Source organism: Epinephelus moara, chromosome 9 (assembly GCF_006386435.1).
Source record: "Epinephelus moara isolate mb chromosome 9, YSFRI_EMoa_1.0, whole genome shotgun sequence".
NCBI lineage: Eukaryota > Metazoa > Chordata > Actinopteri > Perciformes > Serranidae > Epinephelus > Epinephelus moara.
In genome coordinates this window covers 27,265,730-27,280,867 of record NC_065514.1, presented here as the reverse complement: position 1 = coordinate 27,280,867, position 15,138 = coordinate 27,265,730, and the positions used below count along the sequence as shown (strand labels likewise).

Below are 15,138 nucleotides of genomic sequence, written 5' to 3'. Positions count from 1 at the left end.
CCTCAGTGATGCTTACACCAGGCATTGTTATACACACTTTTTTTCTACATGATGTTGCTCAAACTGTTCTGTTTCCTGGAGGACAGTGGTTGTCCATCTTCAAGTATATATTTTTTATTTAAACTAGGCAGCTGGAAAGCAGAGATTGAGAACACGTCAACCAGCACAGGAATGAGGGATCTGACAGGCTTTAATCTCGGGCTAGCAGGGATTTGTAAGAGCTACATCATCAATAAAAGCAGGAGTTTACATAACTTCAAACCATCATAGCTCACTATTCTAGTACAATCACACTACAATCATGACTAAATAGGATGCACAAGTCTCATACTACCTACTTTCTAAGTGCCTACCTTCACTTAGATGAGAATGATGAGAGTTTGAAGAGCTGAAATGGGAGTTTCCAACTCCAGAAATAGAGTTACTGGAGGCAATGGACTCTGTATGTAAAAGCAAAAGGTAAAAAAAAGAAAAAAAAGAAATGGGGGCAAGGTCTTAGTGTCATTTTCAGCCATGCAACAGCGCCATCACTCTCTCACGCAACGCACCAACAATCTAATCTGATATATTACGTAATCCTGTGACATGTGCCTGTCTGTCTGTACAGATGGACTCACTAACTGTCCCATGACACTCTCTCTGGCACACACACACACACACACACACACACACACACACACACACACACTTTAGCGAGTATACAGTGTGCAGTCTCTGCTCGGACACATTTTTAGGTGTCTTCTGCACAAATGCATTTGCATATAATGAGATCATTTGTCACTCGTATTAATGTAGCCTGAGAAATGATAACAATAATGTTTAATGCCACCTGTCAGTCTTAGCATTCTCATCATTTATTACGGGAGTGCTGGACATTGATTTAGCTCCACACTAATGAAGACATTGTGATTCAGGGCCAGTTAACGTTTTGCCAGAACACCTAATGGTGGCGGACGGAGTGACAGCATGGGTGTCATTAATATGTCACATGATTTTCCAGACATGATCTAATCTCTCTCAGTCTGAGGCCAAGTTCAGTCTTTATAAAAATGCAAGGATTTCAGTAGACAAGGATGGTGGACAAAGAGGATTGTGGTCGGGTGAGTGGTTGATCTAGTTGTACATCTCCATTGCGTGTGAGGTTGCATACACTTCTCCGTCTGCATGTGTCTGCTTGTACTTTATACAGGCTACTCTGTAGCTCTGGTACGATGAAGTCATGTGGAGTCATGGTGGCTGGATAGGTAGAAGTATGACTGGGTTTTAGGATTTGGTTTGTCTGACCTCCCCTCCCCCTTCTCCAAACACCCATCTGTCCAGTAGACCAATGGGCTGTGTGCTCTGTGGATCAGATTTTCTTGCCAATAGATCGCTAATCCTCATCTGAGCATGCTCAGTGACTGAACTGGGACAGGGACATGACAAAGGGTGCAACTGCTATGACATGCTGTCCAACCCATAAGTCCTGCTATACTGTGTATAAGGATGCATTTGCTTCAGCAGCACAAACCACAGTCGAAATCTTATCACTGATCTCCTGTAAAATCCCACAGTACAAAACCTAAACTGGGATGTGCATTTTCAGATTCCAGGGAAAAGTAATAATACTGAAAACATGATTTATATAACCGACTTTTATGTGGATGAAAATTTAAAAAATAAAATCCCAGGCAGCTTTTACACTTTTCGACGCAGTTCAGAGATAAAGTCAACATTTTCTGCACAAGTATTGCTGTTATTAATATTAGAAAATAACCTACAAGCTGAGAGCCAGAGAAGATAACTGAGATTACAGCTGATATTATTCACTGATGTTGTTATGCGCTCTAGTTATAAATGTCACAGGACCTTTATCCACACACGGTACAATAAAACCTGTGTGTGGGTATGTGTGTCAGAGTGTGCATGTACAAACAGTAGTGGCGGCCGCTCTGTGAGAATGGAACCTAAGACCTCAGATCCCCGGGAGGAAAAGAAGGGGATGAAGATGATTTATGGTTTTCACTGAACTGCGCCATATGCCCGCCATAACTCTACACGCAAGCGTGCGCACGCGCACACACACACACACACACACACACACACACACACACACACACACACACACACACACACACACACACACACACACACACACAGGGTTTGCTCACATCAGGGTCAGGTTCAAACCAAATACACTTCTAAACCTGGGATAAAAAAAAGGCAGGAATACACTAAGATCTTCCTTTCTGGTGTCCCAGAAGTGTAACTGAATAGTTCTGTCTGAACTGTACTGTCTGTACTTTAAGTATGATATATTATAAATAACATGAATTAGTTGTATATATTTTTGCACTCATAATTTAATAGAAAGTGATTTTAGGAATAAAATGTAGTTCATAGTTTTCAAAAAAGACACAGCTCATATCTGATTACATTTTAAATAGATGCATTGATGCTGCAATGATGATTCGATGAATCCCGAGCGACAGAAAATCAATCTGCAACATATCTGATAATCGATTGTACAACAAGTATATTCTACCAGGCAACCTGATTGATCAGCTAGACATTTAGAACATGATCAAATCAACATGACAGCACACCCTCCTCATCAATAAAATATTACTCTGCCATTTCCATGTAACTTCCAGAGCTGAATCAAAAATCAGCAGGCTACAGTATTGATACAATATGGCTCGATTTGTTGTCAAGTTTGATTGAATCAATTTTCTTTATAAATATATCACTTATGGTGCACTATAGTAGTTTTGTGACTGCAGTGAAAATGTTGTTTTTTAAAGGCTAAACACCAACATATATTGATTTAAGCAGAATATTTTCTTAGATAACTTATGTCTATTTTGGACATTTATTGACTTTTGGACTTTACAGCGCTCTGGAGTTACTTTCTTTGGTAATTTGTTGGATAACATCAGCTGTGTCAGTTTGTCGATGACACTGTGATATCTTAAAAAGTGTGGATGTGACGTTTGTGAAAGTAGTAGCTAGTAGTAACTCCATAGATTTGTTTTTTCAGTTACAACAAATTCGACTTAGCATGGCAGTTTTGTGTTTGTGTATGGTACATATTCAGTTTGGGAAATCCTATGTTCTTTACAAAGCATTAATGTCAGTATTAGTTCTGTCCAATGGTTAATTGAATATCTTTGGGCTTTGGACTGTTGGTCAGACAAAACAAAACCTTATGATGGGCATTTTTCACTGTTTCTACAAAATAAACCGTAGATTAATTGGCAGTAAAAACAGTAGTTAGTTGCTGCTCTGTTATGGAGGTTAAATAAAGCTCCAATGATCACAATATGACTGTAAACAACATGCGTTGTGTCTACATGTGATTTTCTGTGTCCTTCACAGCGGGGCTTTACAAAGCTTACAAAAGACTGTAACTCTGTTTGTTCAACGTTAAAGCTTCTGTCAGCCCCTCCTAATTCACAGCTAATCAGTGAATTCTTTGACTTCTCTACTGATGTCAGCCAAACAACAAAAGTGCTGTGCTGTTCAACAAACGCTCTTAATGGATTTCCTTCAGACAAAAAAGAAAAGTCTGACGACATCACAGCGATGCCGAAATCCCTTCACCTCCCACGTCCTAAGTGCTTTTCTGTTGGAACATGAGAGGTCTGCTGCCTACCAAGATGGCAGGTTTAAATTTAGCATGAGGGCGAGCCGGGCTTTGAGGTCCACTTTACTGTACATTCAGGCGGCTGACAGAATCTGTTCACATCCATCCTGCGCTGCTTAAAATCAGTCAGTCAGAACAAATAAAGTCTAAATGTCCATACAGTTTGATGCCCTCGCTCTCAAGACGGGACAATCCACGTCTGACATTAACGTCATCTGAGATATATACAACCAGGGAAACAGTCGATGTAAGTTGCAGGATGAATTATGGATGATATATACTCAGACACAAACACACCACTTTTCAGCGTCTATAAGCAAAGTCATAGGCACACAACTTTGCTTTGTCACAAGCGTATAAGTGTACAATATCATCGGACCAGCTGTGGCCAGCAGTGGGCCAAGTACTTAGAGACTTTACTCAAGTAATAGTAACAATACTGCACTGTAAAAATACACCAGTACAAGTAAAAATGTAGTAAAAGTAAATGAATACTGTCACCAAAATCGCAGAATGGCCCCTTTTGTAGTGTTTTGATAGTATATATTTGGATTATTATTACGCATGTATTCACTTATAAGATGGATATTAAAGTTTTCTGGTCAAGGTGTAACAATTTCATAATTTGCAAAACAATATCCTCTTAAAAAATCAATAGTCATATTTCATTTCAAGGCAACAACAATTTAGATAGATTATTTCAGATCAACTATAAATAAAAAGTTTGACATTTTGGGAAATAGCCTTATTCTTTTGGCGGAGAGGTAGCTGCTACCAGAGAGGATTGGTACCGCTTTCATATCTGTCCGTCAAATAGGAAGTTTCCATTTTTTCGTGCTAAACAGCTGCTTGCTGTAGCTTCATAGCTGACGGACAGACAGGAGAGTGGTATCGATCTTCTCATCTGACTCTCATCAGAGAAGCGAACAAGCGTATTTCCCGCCAAGTCAAACTATTCCTTGAAGAAGTGTGAGAATCCTGAAGGAAGTCGAATAATGGAAAAATGACACCTTACTCTAGAAATTTAATAAAACCAATTGAATTCTATTGAAATGTCTGCAACGGCAGATGTTTCCACTGGTTTGAAGAAAATAAAACTTTCAGGACTAAAGTGTGTGCAGTATGGATAATGCATATCTACCAAGTAACTAGTAACTACAGCTGTCAAATACTTCTAGCTACGGCTAATGTACTTTTCCGCACCTTCCCGAGGGGCTCCATGGGGCTCATGGGTAAAAGCCGGGGGCCGCTCAGCTTGCGAGATGGTTATGGCGTTCTCTGCTTTGCCCTTGGGTCCACCCTCACCTTTGGGTTCCCCCTGTGTATCACCTTCAGCTTCACCTTCAGTTTTACCCTCAGCTTCACCCTCTGTCTCATCTTCAGCTCCTGGAGCAGTAAACATCTTAGATGAAGTTGACGTTGTGGCTAGTCAGCAGCACAGGTAAAAAATGGTGATTAACATAGGGGAACTGAATCTGTGGCAACCTGAAACTGAACCACTAAACTCATTATCCGCCCATTAGCAAGCATCATTCTTCTCTTTGATAAACCATACCCATTATTTTGTATCTAATTGTGAGAGGAGCCCTTTTAAAAGCAGACTTCTGCAGTGCAGTCCAATTGCTCAGTCTATCCATGCATCAGCCTTTTACTGTCCGGCCATGTGGAGAACAGCCCAGTGCTGTCAGGGTTGATGTTGCCACTTTGCCGATCGTTTCTGTCTAACAGCTCGGAGGCTGAGAGCCTCTCCACAGAGAGAATCCCTAATCAAATTCCCTTTTATTCCTGCCTCCCCGAGCTCCTCACCCGGAATCACACTGCATTACAACACACTAACATATGCCCACATCCTTCTCTACCATTTCTCTCTCTGTCTGTCTTTTCTCTCTCAGCTCCCTTTGCTGCTCCAATCCACCGCCCATTCGCACCCAGCCCTCTCTCTCTCATCCCCCCTTTCTTCAATCCATCCACAACACTGTCTTTAGTCGAAATAAGAAAAGCAGAACTGTGGAAGAATTCCTCCTGTGCAGGTTAGTGTGATGTGCTGTGATGAAAGGACATGGCGACAGAGAGGCCTATTAATAATGAAGCACACAGGGCCCAAGCTGCAGCACTGAGAGAGGAGACGCAGGAAAAAGAGAAATGAGTGACTAGAGAGCCAGCTGAACATCACAGGGGAGAGGGAGAGTTTAGGAGACATGCAGGAAGCGAGGTATGGGGTTAAAACTTACATTTTAAAAACAATGCAACAAAAAGGTGGAGAGACGATACAGGAAGAGAGAGAGGAAAAGAGAGAGAGTGGAATACCAACTCCTCTGCTTTGCTTTGCATTATTACTTACTAGAACCGGAGGGGGAACCAGCAATTGTACCTGAAAGAGAATAAGAAAAGGGAGAGGAGATGAGAGCTTGTTTATTTATGCATTCAATTTGCCTAAAGACTTGACTCTGCCTCATTCATCAGACTCAGGTGGCAGAGAGAGCTTAAGAGCTGTTCTGCAAAATAAGGGTTTGTTGTAGACCACCTCTCAATGTCTTGGAGTCATTACTGGGTCTGCGCCGTCTCCCTCCATCCCCCTTATTTAACCTGTTAAACTTCCCCCAAATCCTCAAATGCAGAGGGCCTCATCATATATGTATGTTTTAAGAGAGTGCTACCACTCCGCTACGCTCGAATCAAAACTTTTTGCCTCTCTTGCATGTTTTCCGAGATTGTATTTATAGTTAGCTTAGCTTGGCATGCATAATGCAACTGCATAGACCAAACTGTTTCGTGAGCCATTTTGTGTAGCATTTCAGCCGAGCAAGTTGCAAACATTTTAATTTTTAAATTCCACTAATGGGATTCAGGAGTTTAAAAGGGTGGTGATGGGCTCTGAAGGTGTGTGTCAGTGCCATTAGAACTGGGTTGGAAACAAGAGTATGATGTAAAAAAAAAAAAAACACAGATGACAATAGTCATTCTCTGCAGTGAGTGCAGGTACAGGTGTATGTGAGTGTGTCTCTGCTTGTGTTTCTCTCTCTGCTCATATGAGTGTGTGAATGCTTGTTTGAAAGGAGAAAAGTAGGGAGGGGCTGCCCTAGATTATTATTTTATCATAGCTAGCTACTGTAGCTGGCTACACTCTCCAAGAGGATTTCCCCCCACGCACTCCCACGTTGTTCCACAGCTCTGATCTGCTCTCTGCACCGAGGTGACTACAACTCAGAGAGCTCAGCCTCTCCATTGTCTTCTCTCCACTTCTCCTTTCTTTTCAACTTGTTCCCTTGATCCTGCTTTTCATTCAGGACCTCAGAGTGATGACAAAACCTATACATCCATCAATAGAGATTGCTAGAGAATTTTAAATAACTGCATGTATATTCGTTTTGAAAGACTGAAATGAATTGTATTGATGCTGCGGGGAAATCTGGGATTATTGTAGTAGTAAAAATGAGAGTAGGATAAGAAAAGAGAATAAACACTTTAAGTTAAATATTAACAATTAAAGAACAACATTTTTGCTGTTGGATTAAAATGTTCCCTTTGGTGTAGAGGAATCTTTGCTAATATATTGTGACCATCACAGTTTTTCTGTAGTCAAAGGCACATTTCACCTGACTTTGCAGTTCCCATCAGCGATACAAAGTGCTTCAGCATCTTTCAGCTTTACTGTTTTGGTTCATTTTCACTGCTTTCATTGGCCTTATTTCATCTTCAGTGAAAAAACATATTTGCTTTCTTATTGTGAGTTAGATGAGAAGACTGATGATCATGTGTGTGAGGTAAATTAGCTACAGCGAGCAGGTGGTTATCTTAGCTTAGCATAGACTGACAGGGAAACAGCGAGTCTGGCTCTTCAAAACGGTAACAAAATCTGCCATCTAAAGCTCACTGATCAATACAATTCATCTCATTTTTTTAATCCACAAAAAAAGTGTAAAGAGTGTAAAGATGACAATTTGCCGTTTTATGCAGGGCTTTGTGGTTGACTATTTCATGGATCTAAGCGTCTTATTTATTTATTATTTTATGTCTATCTTCTTATCTAGTTCTTGTTAAGAAAGCGGAGTATTAGACCTCGTTTACACCTGGTATTAACATGCATGTTGGGTGATTGGAACACAAGTGGATAGCTCTAATACAGGTGTAAATGCATCCAAATGCACTGCTCAGACCATATTGTGGCCAGGTGGTCTGAGCCGCATGCAGTATGACAACATTCCTTTAACAGTGTGTATGCTAATGTGTCCTGGACCACACTGAAGGACCAACTACTCATCTGATGTCCTTGCCCTACTGGACAAGCAAACTTTCTGTTGCTGCCGTTACACAGGTTAGATGCAGCGATGAGAGACCGTCTCAGCAACCTCTTTCCTTGTGGTGAATGGTTAGTTTAAGTCTGCCCGGTTAGCAAGAGCTAACAGAGCAGCAGCAGCGGCTGTTAAACTGTACCAGTAAACTCACATTGACACCAAAACAGCTTGACTCTGTCTTTAAACCTGTTAATAACCGTTAACATTAGCTGTGTGTGTGTGTGTGTGTGTGTGTGTGTGTGTGTGTGTGTGTGTGTGCGTGTGCGTGTGTGTGTGGACTCTCACTAACTATCCCCAGCTTGGAGCTCACACTCCCACAGGAGTAGTCTCCTAATGATGGTGAACGAAATGATGTATGTGTGTATACATGTGATGCATACAGAGCAGCGAAGTGAGATCTGATCACATGTGGTCACTGGAGACACATGTGGAAAAGCATTTTTGATGTGAGCAGACCATTTGTGATTAGATCACCTGAGACATGAATACCAGTGTGAATACCAGGTGTAAACATGCTTCTAAAAGCAGAATAAATCTTCCTAATTCTGCAGCAGTGTTTAGGTTCCTTACAGGACACAATCCCTTTCTGTAGTATTGTATTGCTGCATATTTACTGTGAGTGTGGCAACTGAAATCAATTACTGGTAATAGTCGTATCCATACATAATACAGTAAAGCAAGCTGCCAGACAGCTAGAGCACATGTAAAGACTCAGCAGTATTGTATCTAACTGAGTGCCAGATTGATGAGTTGGATCAACTCAATTGGAACAGATAAATATGTTTAATGTACGTACAGGAGTTGGGGGTTCCATTGGGTGTTGGCAGGTAGGAACCAGCCTTCCAGGATTTGGCTTTGAAGCCCTTCCTGCAGCGCTGGCAGTCCTGGCCGGTGGTGTTGTGTTCACACTGGCACTGGAGGTTCCCATCCTGCAGCAGGCACTGGGAGGCATGGAGGTTACACTTACACCTTTAAAACAAAGGAGAACATACAGATGACAAAGGTGAGATGACATGACATGAGACAGAAGGTGAAAGTTGTAATGACACACTGGCTATAAGTGTTAATTATGTCAGATATTATAGGACTTTTACACCAAGGGAAAAAAAAAGTGCAAGTACTGAGTGTTAGAGACGTGCAGCAGAGACGGAACACAAATCTATTATGGGTGAATTGCATTACAGTAATTAATGTAAAACAAGATTAAACAAGATTAAGATTGTAGGATTAAGGTACGCAAGGTTTTACGTAATTTGTTGTTTACTGAGTGGACACTGGAAATCACACTGTACACTTGACAAACAGTAAAAAGTAAGAAACTCATGATCAAAAGTAACTTTCTGTGTGTGTGCATGCATTTATACTTTGTGTAGACTCGCTTAGCCAGACCTATCTCCACAGCGCTGTGTCAGCGCTAGAGAAAGGTCTGGAATCACAGAGTATCTTTCTGCTATAGGGGGAAAAACGCTTTGGGTTGTTTTTGTTTCTTTAAACCAATCAGTCGCCTTGGGGCAATTCTGAGCCCAGGATGCAGCAACATGGCTCTTGCTAAACAGTTTTTAAAGAGAACTTATTTGGCGAAACATTTGCACGTGGGAGGTCGAAATGGCCCCACAGAAGTTAAACAGTCGCATGTCACTTTATGATTTTATGATTCAACATTTACTGATAAAAAAGACAAATGTAACTTGATAATCTGTGCACTCAAGGTGAAGCTTGACTATATTTTAGCTCTGAAGGGGCGTATTGGATCTGCAGAAGATTTGCTGGCTGTATGTGGCTCTAGCAAAACATTATTATGACAGTTCACAGAAGCTTGTGTGAAGTGACGCGCATCGGTACATTAGTGAAGTCACTTTCACTGGTGCATGCCACTGCCAGAGTTAAAAGATGTGGCAAATCAACTCTGGCCGAGTCACAAAGTGGATCATGCAACATCAGGCATGAGAGTCCTGAGAGACGGAGTCCGGGCTTTTCCAAAGCACATTCACAAGTTTATTTATTTGTTGTGGATCTTTACAACAATTCACCCAAAGGACAAAGCAGGCATGCCTTTTTGCATGATCCAAATCTTTGTCAAAACCTGCCATTTTCAGTGTGTAACTTGTTAGCTCGGAGGTTTGTGGTGTTGTTTCCCATGGCAAAGGGGATTTACAAACAGTAACATGCAGATAGCGTAAGGAAGGGACTATGCCGGTTGAAATCAGCAGCCCAATGGCAGGCTTACATCGACAGTCTACATCCGCTGAGTCAGACTATACTGTTTGTGGTGGTATGAGTGTGCATACTGTACACATATGCAGTCAGAAAATGTTTCAGAAAGCATAAACGAGAGTTAAAACAGACTCAGAAATCTCAATATGCAATGCCATCAAGATTAATTGGCTAAAACAGTACATTTATATAAAGACAAATATCACAGTTACTGTGTTAAGTGTTAATGTTTTGGTCTCAAATTCAGTTTTCTCTCAGAAGCCACTGGCAGAGCTACAACATCCGTTTCTATATTGATGTTTGCTTGTGCAGTTTGTACAGTTGCCAGTTTACCTGATTCAGTTTCATTTGATTTCATCAGAAGCTTTATTCCTGTATCTTCACACTAGTAGTAGTAGTAGTAGTAAAACTAAAACTAGTAGTTTTGCAGTAGTTTTTCCATTTATTTCACTATTTTAAAGAGAAATTTCAATTTCATACAGAACATAAATGTCATGTAAGTATTGCTTGTTGCGTTTTTCTTTGTAAATAATTCTGGAGCACAGGTAAACAAACAGCAATATGTAAAGTGGAAAAATATTATACACTTTGGAAAAGTTGAATGCATTATTGTAGGTTCAAGTTGGTAATCTGTTTTCCCTCTGTCTATCCAAGACCGCCATTTAGGAGCAAATTGTTGTTTACAATTACTGCCTGTGAAATTCAAGTATCTCAAGTGTATTTGTGTACGAGTGTGCATGCATGCATAAACATAAAGTGTGCATACGCGTGTGCACAGTGCGACCTCGGCAGAGGGCAGGGCCCAGGTGGGCTGATCCAGAGGTCGAAGTTCTGCTGGGAAGGAAATGAGGATCTTAAGGATATTCGGCAGCTACGACTTTAAATTACAGCCTTTTCCAGATGAGCGACTGGACTCCAATCCAGTTTGTTCCACTGGAGTGAACAGCTATCCGTCTGCATCAAATATTCAAAGAATGGCCCCTGTATTCTGGTGAGATGACTACTTCAATCTTCCTTCCTCACACTAATCTGCGCTTTCTCATCAGTTTTTCTTTTTCCTTTTTTTTGTTTTTTTTTTGTGGTTCATTCTGTCGGCCCACCAACCTCAATCCTAGTTTCACGACAGTACTTTACATGCAGAATAACGATGACTGAAACTTAGAGACGCACAGTAAGCTTCACGGGAAAAGAAATGGAGACAGTCGATCATGGTGAGTTGTGTCTCGCATCACATTGTTGCTCGCAGTCCTATAAATTACCCACGTTTCTCTCTGATCACCTGGACGAGCTGACAGGACGTGCCAGGGAGAATCCATCCTTCGACAAGGCCTTGTTTCCTGCACGCTTTCTGAAGGACACGAGCTGTCCACTTAGCAAAGCGGGAAATTGAACATCTCTTTTTCATGGAGGAAATAGAGGGAGAGCGAGTGTGTGTGAAATGAGACAGGTGTGTGTGCATGCGGGCGTGCGTGTGTGTGTTCCTGCTTTGTGTGATTGTGATGCATTTGTCTGAGAGCGGCGATGACAGACAACTGATCAGAGAAGCAGAGGCGCGGTGACTAATGCCTGGATTGAGTGACTGACAGCGCCGAACATATCACCGCTTCTCATCTCCTGCGTCGTCGGTGATAAATCTCATCTGTCTCATCTTAAAAGTGGAAGCGCCACTGAGTGCAGGAACTAGAAGTTGTAACTTAAAATCAATACTGAAGAACAGAGTGATTTTCGAGGTATGCTCTGTGCAGTTTGTGTCTCTCAGGCCTAATGGCTGCAGCGTATTAGAGGAAATGGCTTCACTCTTGTCAATTATCTGGACAGTTGACATATAGTTGAGGTTAAAGCCTGCATGAGCAGATGAGTCTGGATCCATGAATGTCCCGTGACGAAATGTCACTGGCGTCATAATATTAAGTAAATATTAACTAATTTAATTATTAAAGGAAAAATTTGCTTGCAGGTTGAAAGTTTCACGACTTTGACACTCCATCCCCTTGACCTGCTTTTCTGACTCCTGCCACATAGCACAGCCCAGGAAGACCAGGAGTACTTCTTGCCTTGCACTCCTTCCGCATGACTGATGTGACACTCCGACTTTTTCAAGTGCCGTGTCTCTTTAGCTCTCTCTCTTTCGGATGACAGCTTGCACTGGGATTTCTCTCGATCCCCCTTCTTCGGTCCCTCCACACAGAAATAATACATGGGCACAATCATATGTTAATGTGCAAGATGTCTGCCTTCACTGCAAAGTCATCAAAGTGGGAGTAGCAGCTCTGAGCTGAAGGAAGTTAAGACGGGACAGCTGGATCCATCACAACCCTGTCTATTTACTTAGAGAGAGAGAGAGAGAGAGAGAGAGAGAGAGAGAGAGAGATGAAATTAGAGAAGGTGAGTGGAGGAAAAGACAAAGAAGGGCAAGAGAAAGCTGGGTGAGAAAGAGTCTAGGAGCAGAAGGAAATAAGTGATTCAAATGTATTCCAGTCTACATTAGAAACCACACACACAAGGTGGTGTTTTAATTAGCTGGTGTAATTATGGGTCAATACCTCTGTTTATCAGTCTGTTGGAGACTGTTCTCTGAAGAAAAATGAGAGTATCACTGGTTTCAGCAAATGGGCAGAAATGGCTTATATTTACATTTAAGCAACAAAGCCTCTAGCAGGCACGCACACTACAACTCATCTGCTGGTAGCAAAGGAGGAAGTCGGCTGATGTTATTATAGAGCCACAAAGTCTGCAGTGGAAGGAAGTTGGGGTGGATGGATGGGCCAGCAAAATATAAGACTTTACTGCTGGAGACTGCAGTTTGTTTTATTGTTCCTACTGAAAGCCTTTTAACCATGACCGCAGTCATTCCCTAACCTTCACCATCCCAAACCATGACTTTTCCCCAACACCTCCACCCCCACCACCACCATAGCAGTGTAACAGCTGCTATTTTACTTTTGAAATAGCGATGTCATCCAGTGATAGTGTTGTTAGATAAGAAATTGTATTGTTCTGGAGGAATTGGACCAACAGTGTATTTTGTAGTTTAATTTAGGGGAAATCCTGGGCTGTTGGCTATGTTGCCTTCAAATTAGAATCCTGAGGATTTCAGTCCTGGTTGTTCTGGTGACACCTGTGATTGCTGGTGGTAATAGCTAGCTAGGACATTTCCATAATATGCCCAGTCAGTGGCCCTACACATCAAACGATGACGCTCTAGCTACACCTCCAGCGTCACTTTTTGATGCTCAGGGACTTTGTGTCAAGTTACATACATTGTCTTCTCAAAATAAACTTTCATGTTCACAGGAAATGTACAGTTTCGACGTGTTAAATGAATACAGTCTTGTTGAAAAATAAACTTTCACGTGGGTATTTAACTTTCTTAGGCAACAAAAGTACATGGTTAGGTTTAGAAAAAAGATCATGATTTGGGTTAAAATAAGTACATCTCACTAACTAAATATAACGTCATGTATGTCACGTGACATACGTCACATCTGTGGCATGACATGCATCGCTACATTGCCGAAATAACTCACTGTTCAATTTTAGTTTCCCACAGGACACAAACAGTGGTCTCCTGGGTGAAAGTCCGCTGTTTGTTTAACCCATCCCTCACAACTCCCACCCACCCTACTTTGACTTTCTCACTCTATATACTAGAGCAGTTGCCCAGAGCCTCAGATAATGATGAGGCCCGCTGCATGGCATACAGACACAGAGGGTGCCTCTGTATTTTGGTAACTGATGACAAGGGCCACCGACCAAGCATCAGCATTTGACGTGTTGGGAATTAGGACGGGTTTGTCCAGATCTTAGTTCAAAAATGCTGATGTGTATCAACCACTGGGGACAGTAAACATACATTGAGTGGCTCCGTTTACAGTGCAGCCAAACAGTAACACACGGACTGAGAGAATTCACTGCATCACGCTGCTTTACTAAAGATGACTGCAGAAGGCACTCAGTAGTGTCGTCCTACACTGAATGTTGTCTTCCCCCATTATGTGAAATACAGGCGTACACTTGCTTTTGTCTTCTGTATCACTTCCAATGCGTGCATTCACTGTCTCCTGTGGATTCATTTGTGGGTAGACAATTTAAATCCCATGCGGGAAAGGCGGACTCTGTCACGGATAATGAAATGTAGTATATTTAGAGGCAGAATACAAAAAATGAAAAAAAAAAAAAAAAAAAAAAGAAGCTGGCTAGAAATAAACGTATTTGCAAAGTCGCAAAATGCTGAAAGAAGTCAAGGAGTATAAAGTAGATAAGATACTTGAGAAAAGACTGTTGAATATTAATGAGTAAGTAACTACTTTCTGACCAATTCCTCAGTAGATCATTTCTGATCAACTCTGAATCAGATTCTAAATGCCATAACATACATATTAGTCACTTTTTTGTGTCCCCCTCAAGTAAAGTGGTCCAACCCACGGATGAAAGCATTACTCATTTAATACTGTAGCTTGGCATCCCTGTTTCTTAAAAATTACAAATAAATATTTCTAATGTGCACAGCATGTGTTTCAACAGAAATATAATGCTGGATTATGATTTGTAGGAACAGAATTATTAACTGTTTAATGAATATAACTCTAAAGTTGCAAAATGTTGTTAACATAACTGCAGAATACTCATCATATGTAATTATTTTTCCTACAATATGTTTCTTTATTGATTGTTTAGGCAACTCAATGCACTTTACATTTAGATAAAGTGTGTGGTTGCAGTAAACTTTACAAAAAAGTTCAACAGTGATACAGACAGGATATGAGAGTGTTTTCTGTATTTAACCAAAGCTAACTTTCCTCATCAGAGTGTTTTTGTAACCTAAACCTAACCTTGTGCAGAATGTCAATCCTGGCGTTAAAGGCCTGGACTATGTACCCAGACCACCTCCCTGTGATGTCTGTGTGGTACAAGAAGTCACACTTTGAGGACAGATGTTTCCAGTGAACATAATCCAGCCAGCATTTACGTTTCCTCCTAAACATACAAGGCAAAACTATTTAG

General features: G+C 41.2%; 1 protein-coding gene across 1 annotated transcript in view; it reads right to left on the bottom strand.

The window, feature by feature from the left end:
* ntng2b (netrin g2b) overlaps positions 1-15,138 on the bottom strand; it is a 74,560-nt gene that overhangs the window by 22,590 nt on the left and 36,832 nt on the right. Inside the window, 2 exon segments of the mRNA XM_050053400.1 lie at positions 5,967-5,996; positions 8,717-8,889. Coding sequence (XP_049909357.1) covers positions 5,967-5,996; positions 8,717-8,889 — 203 coding nt within the window.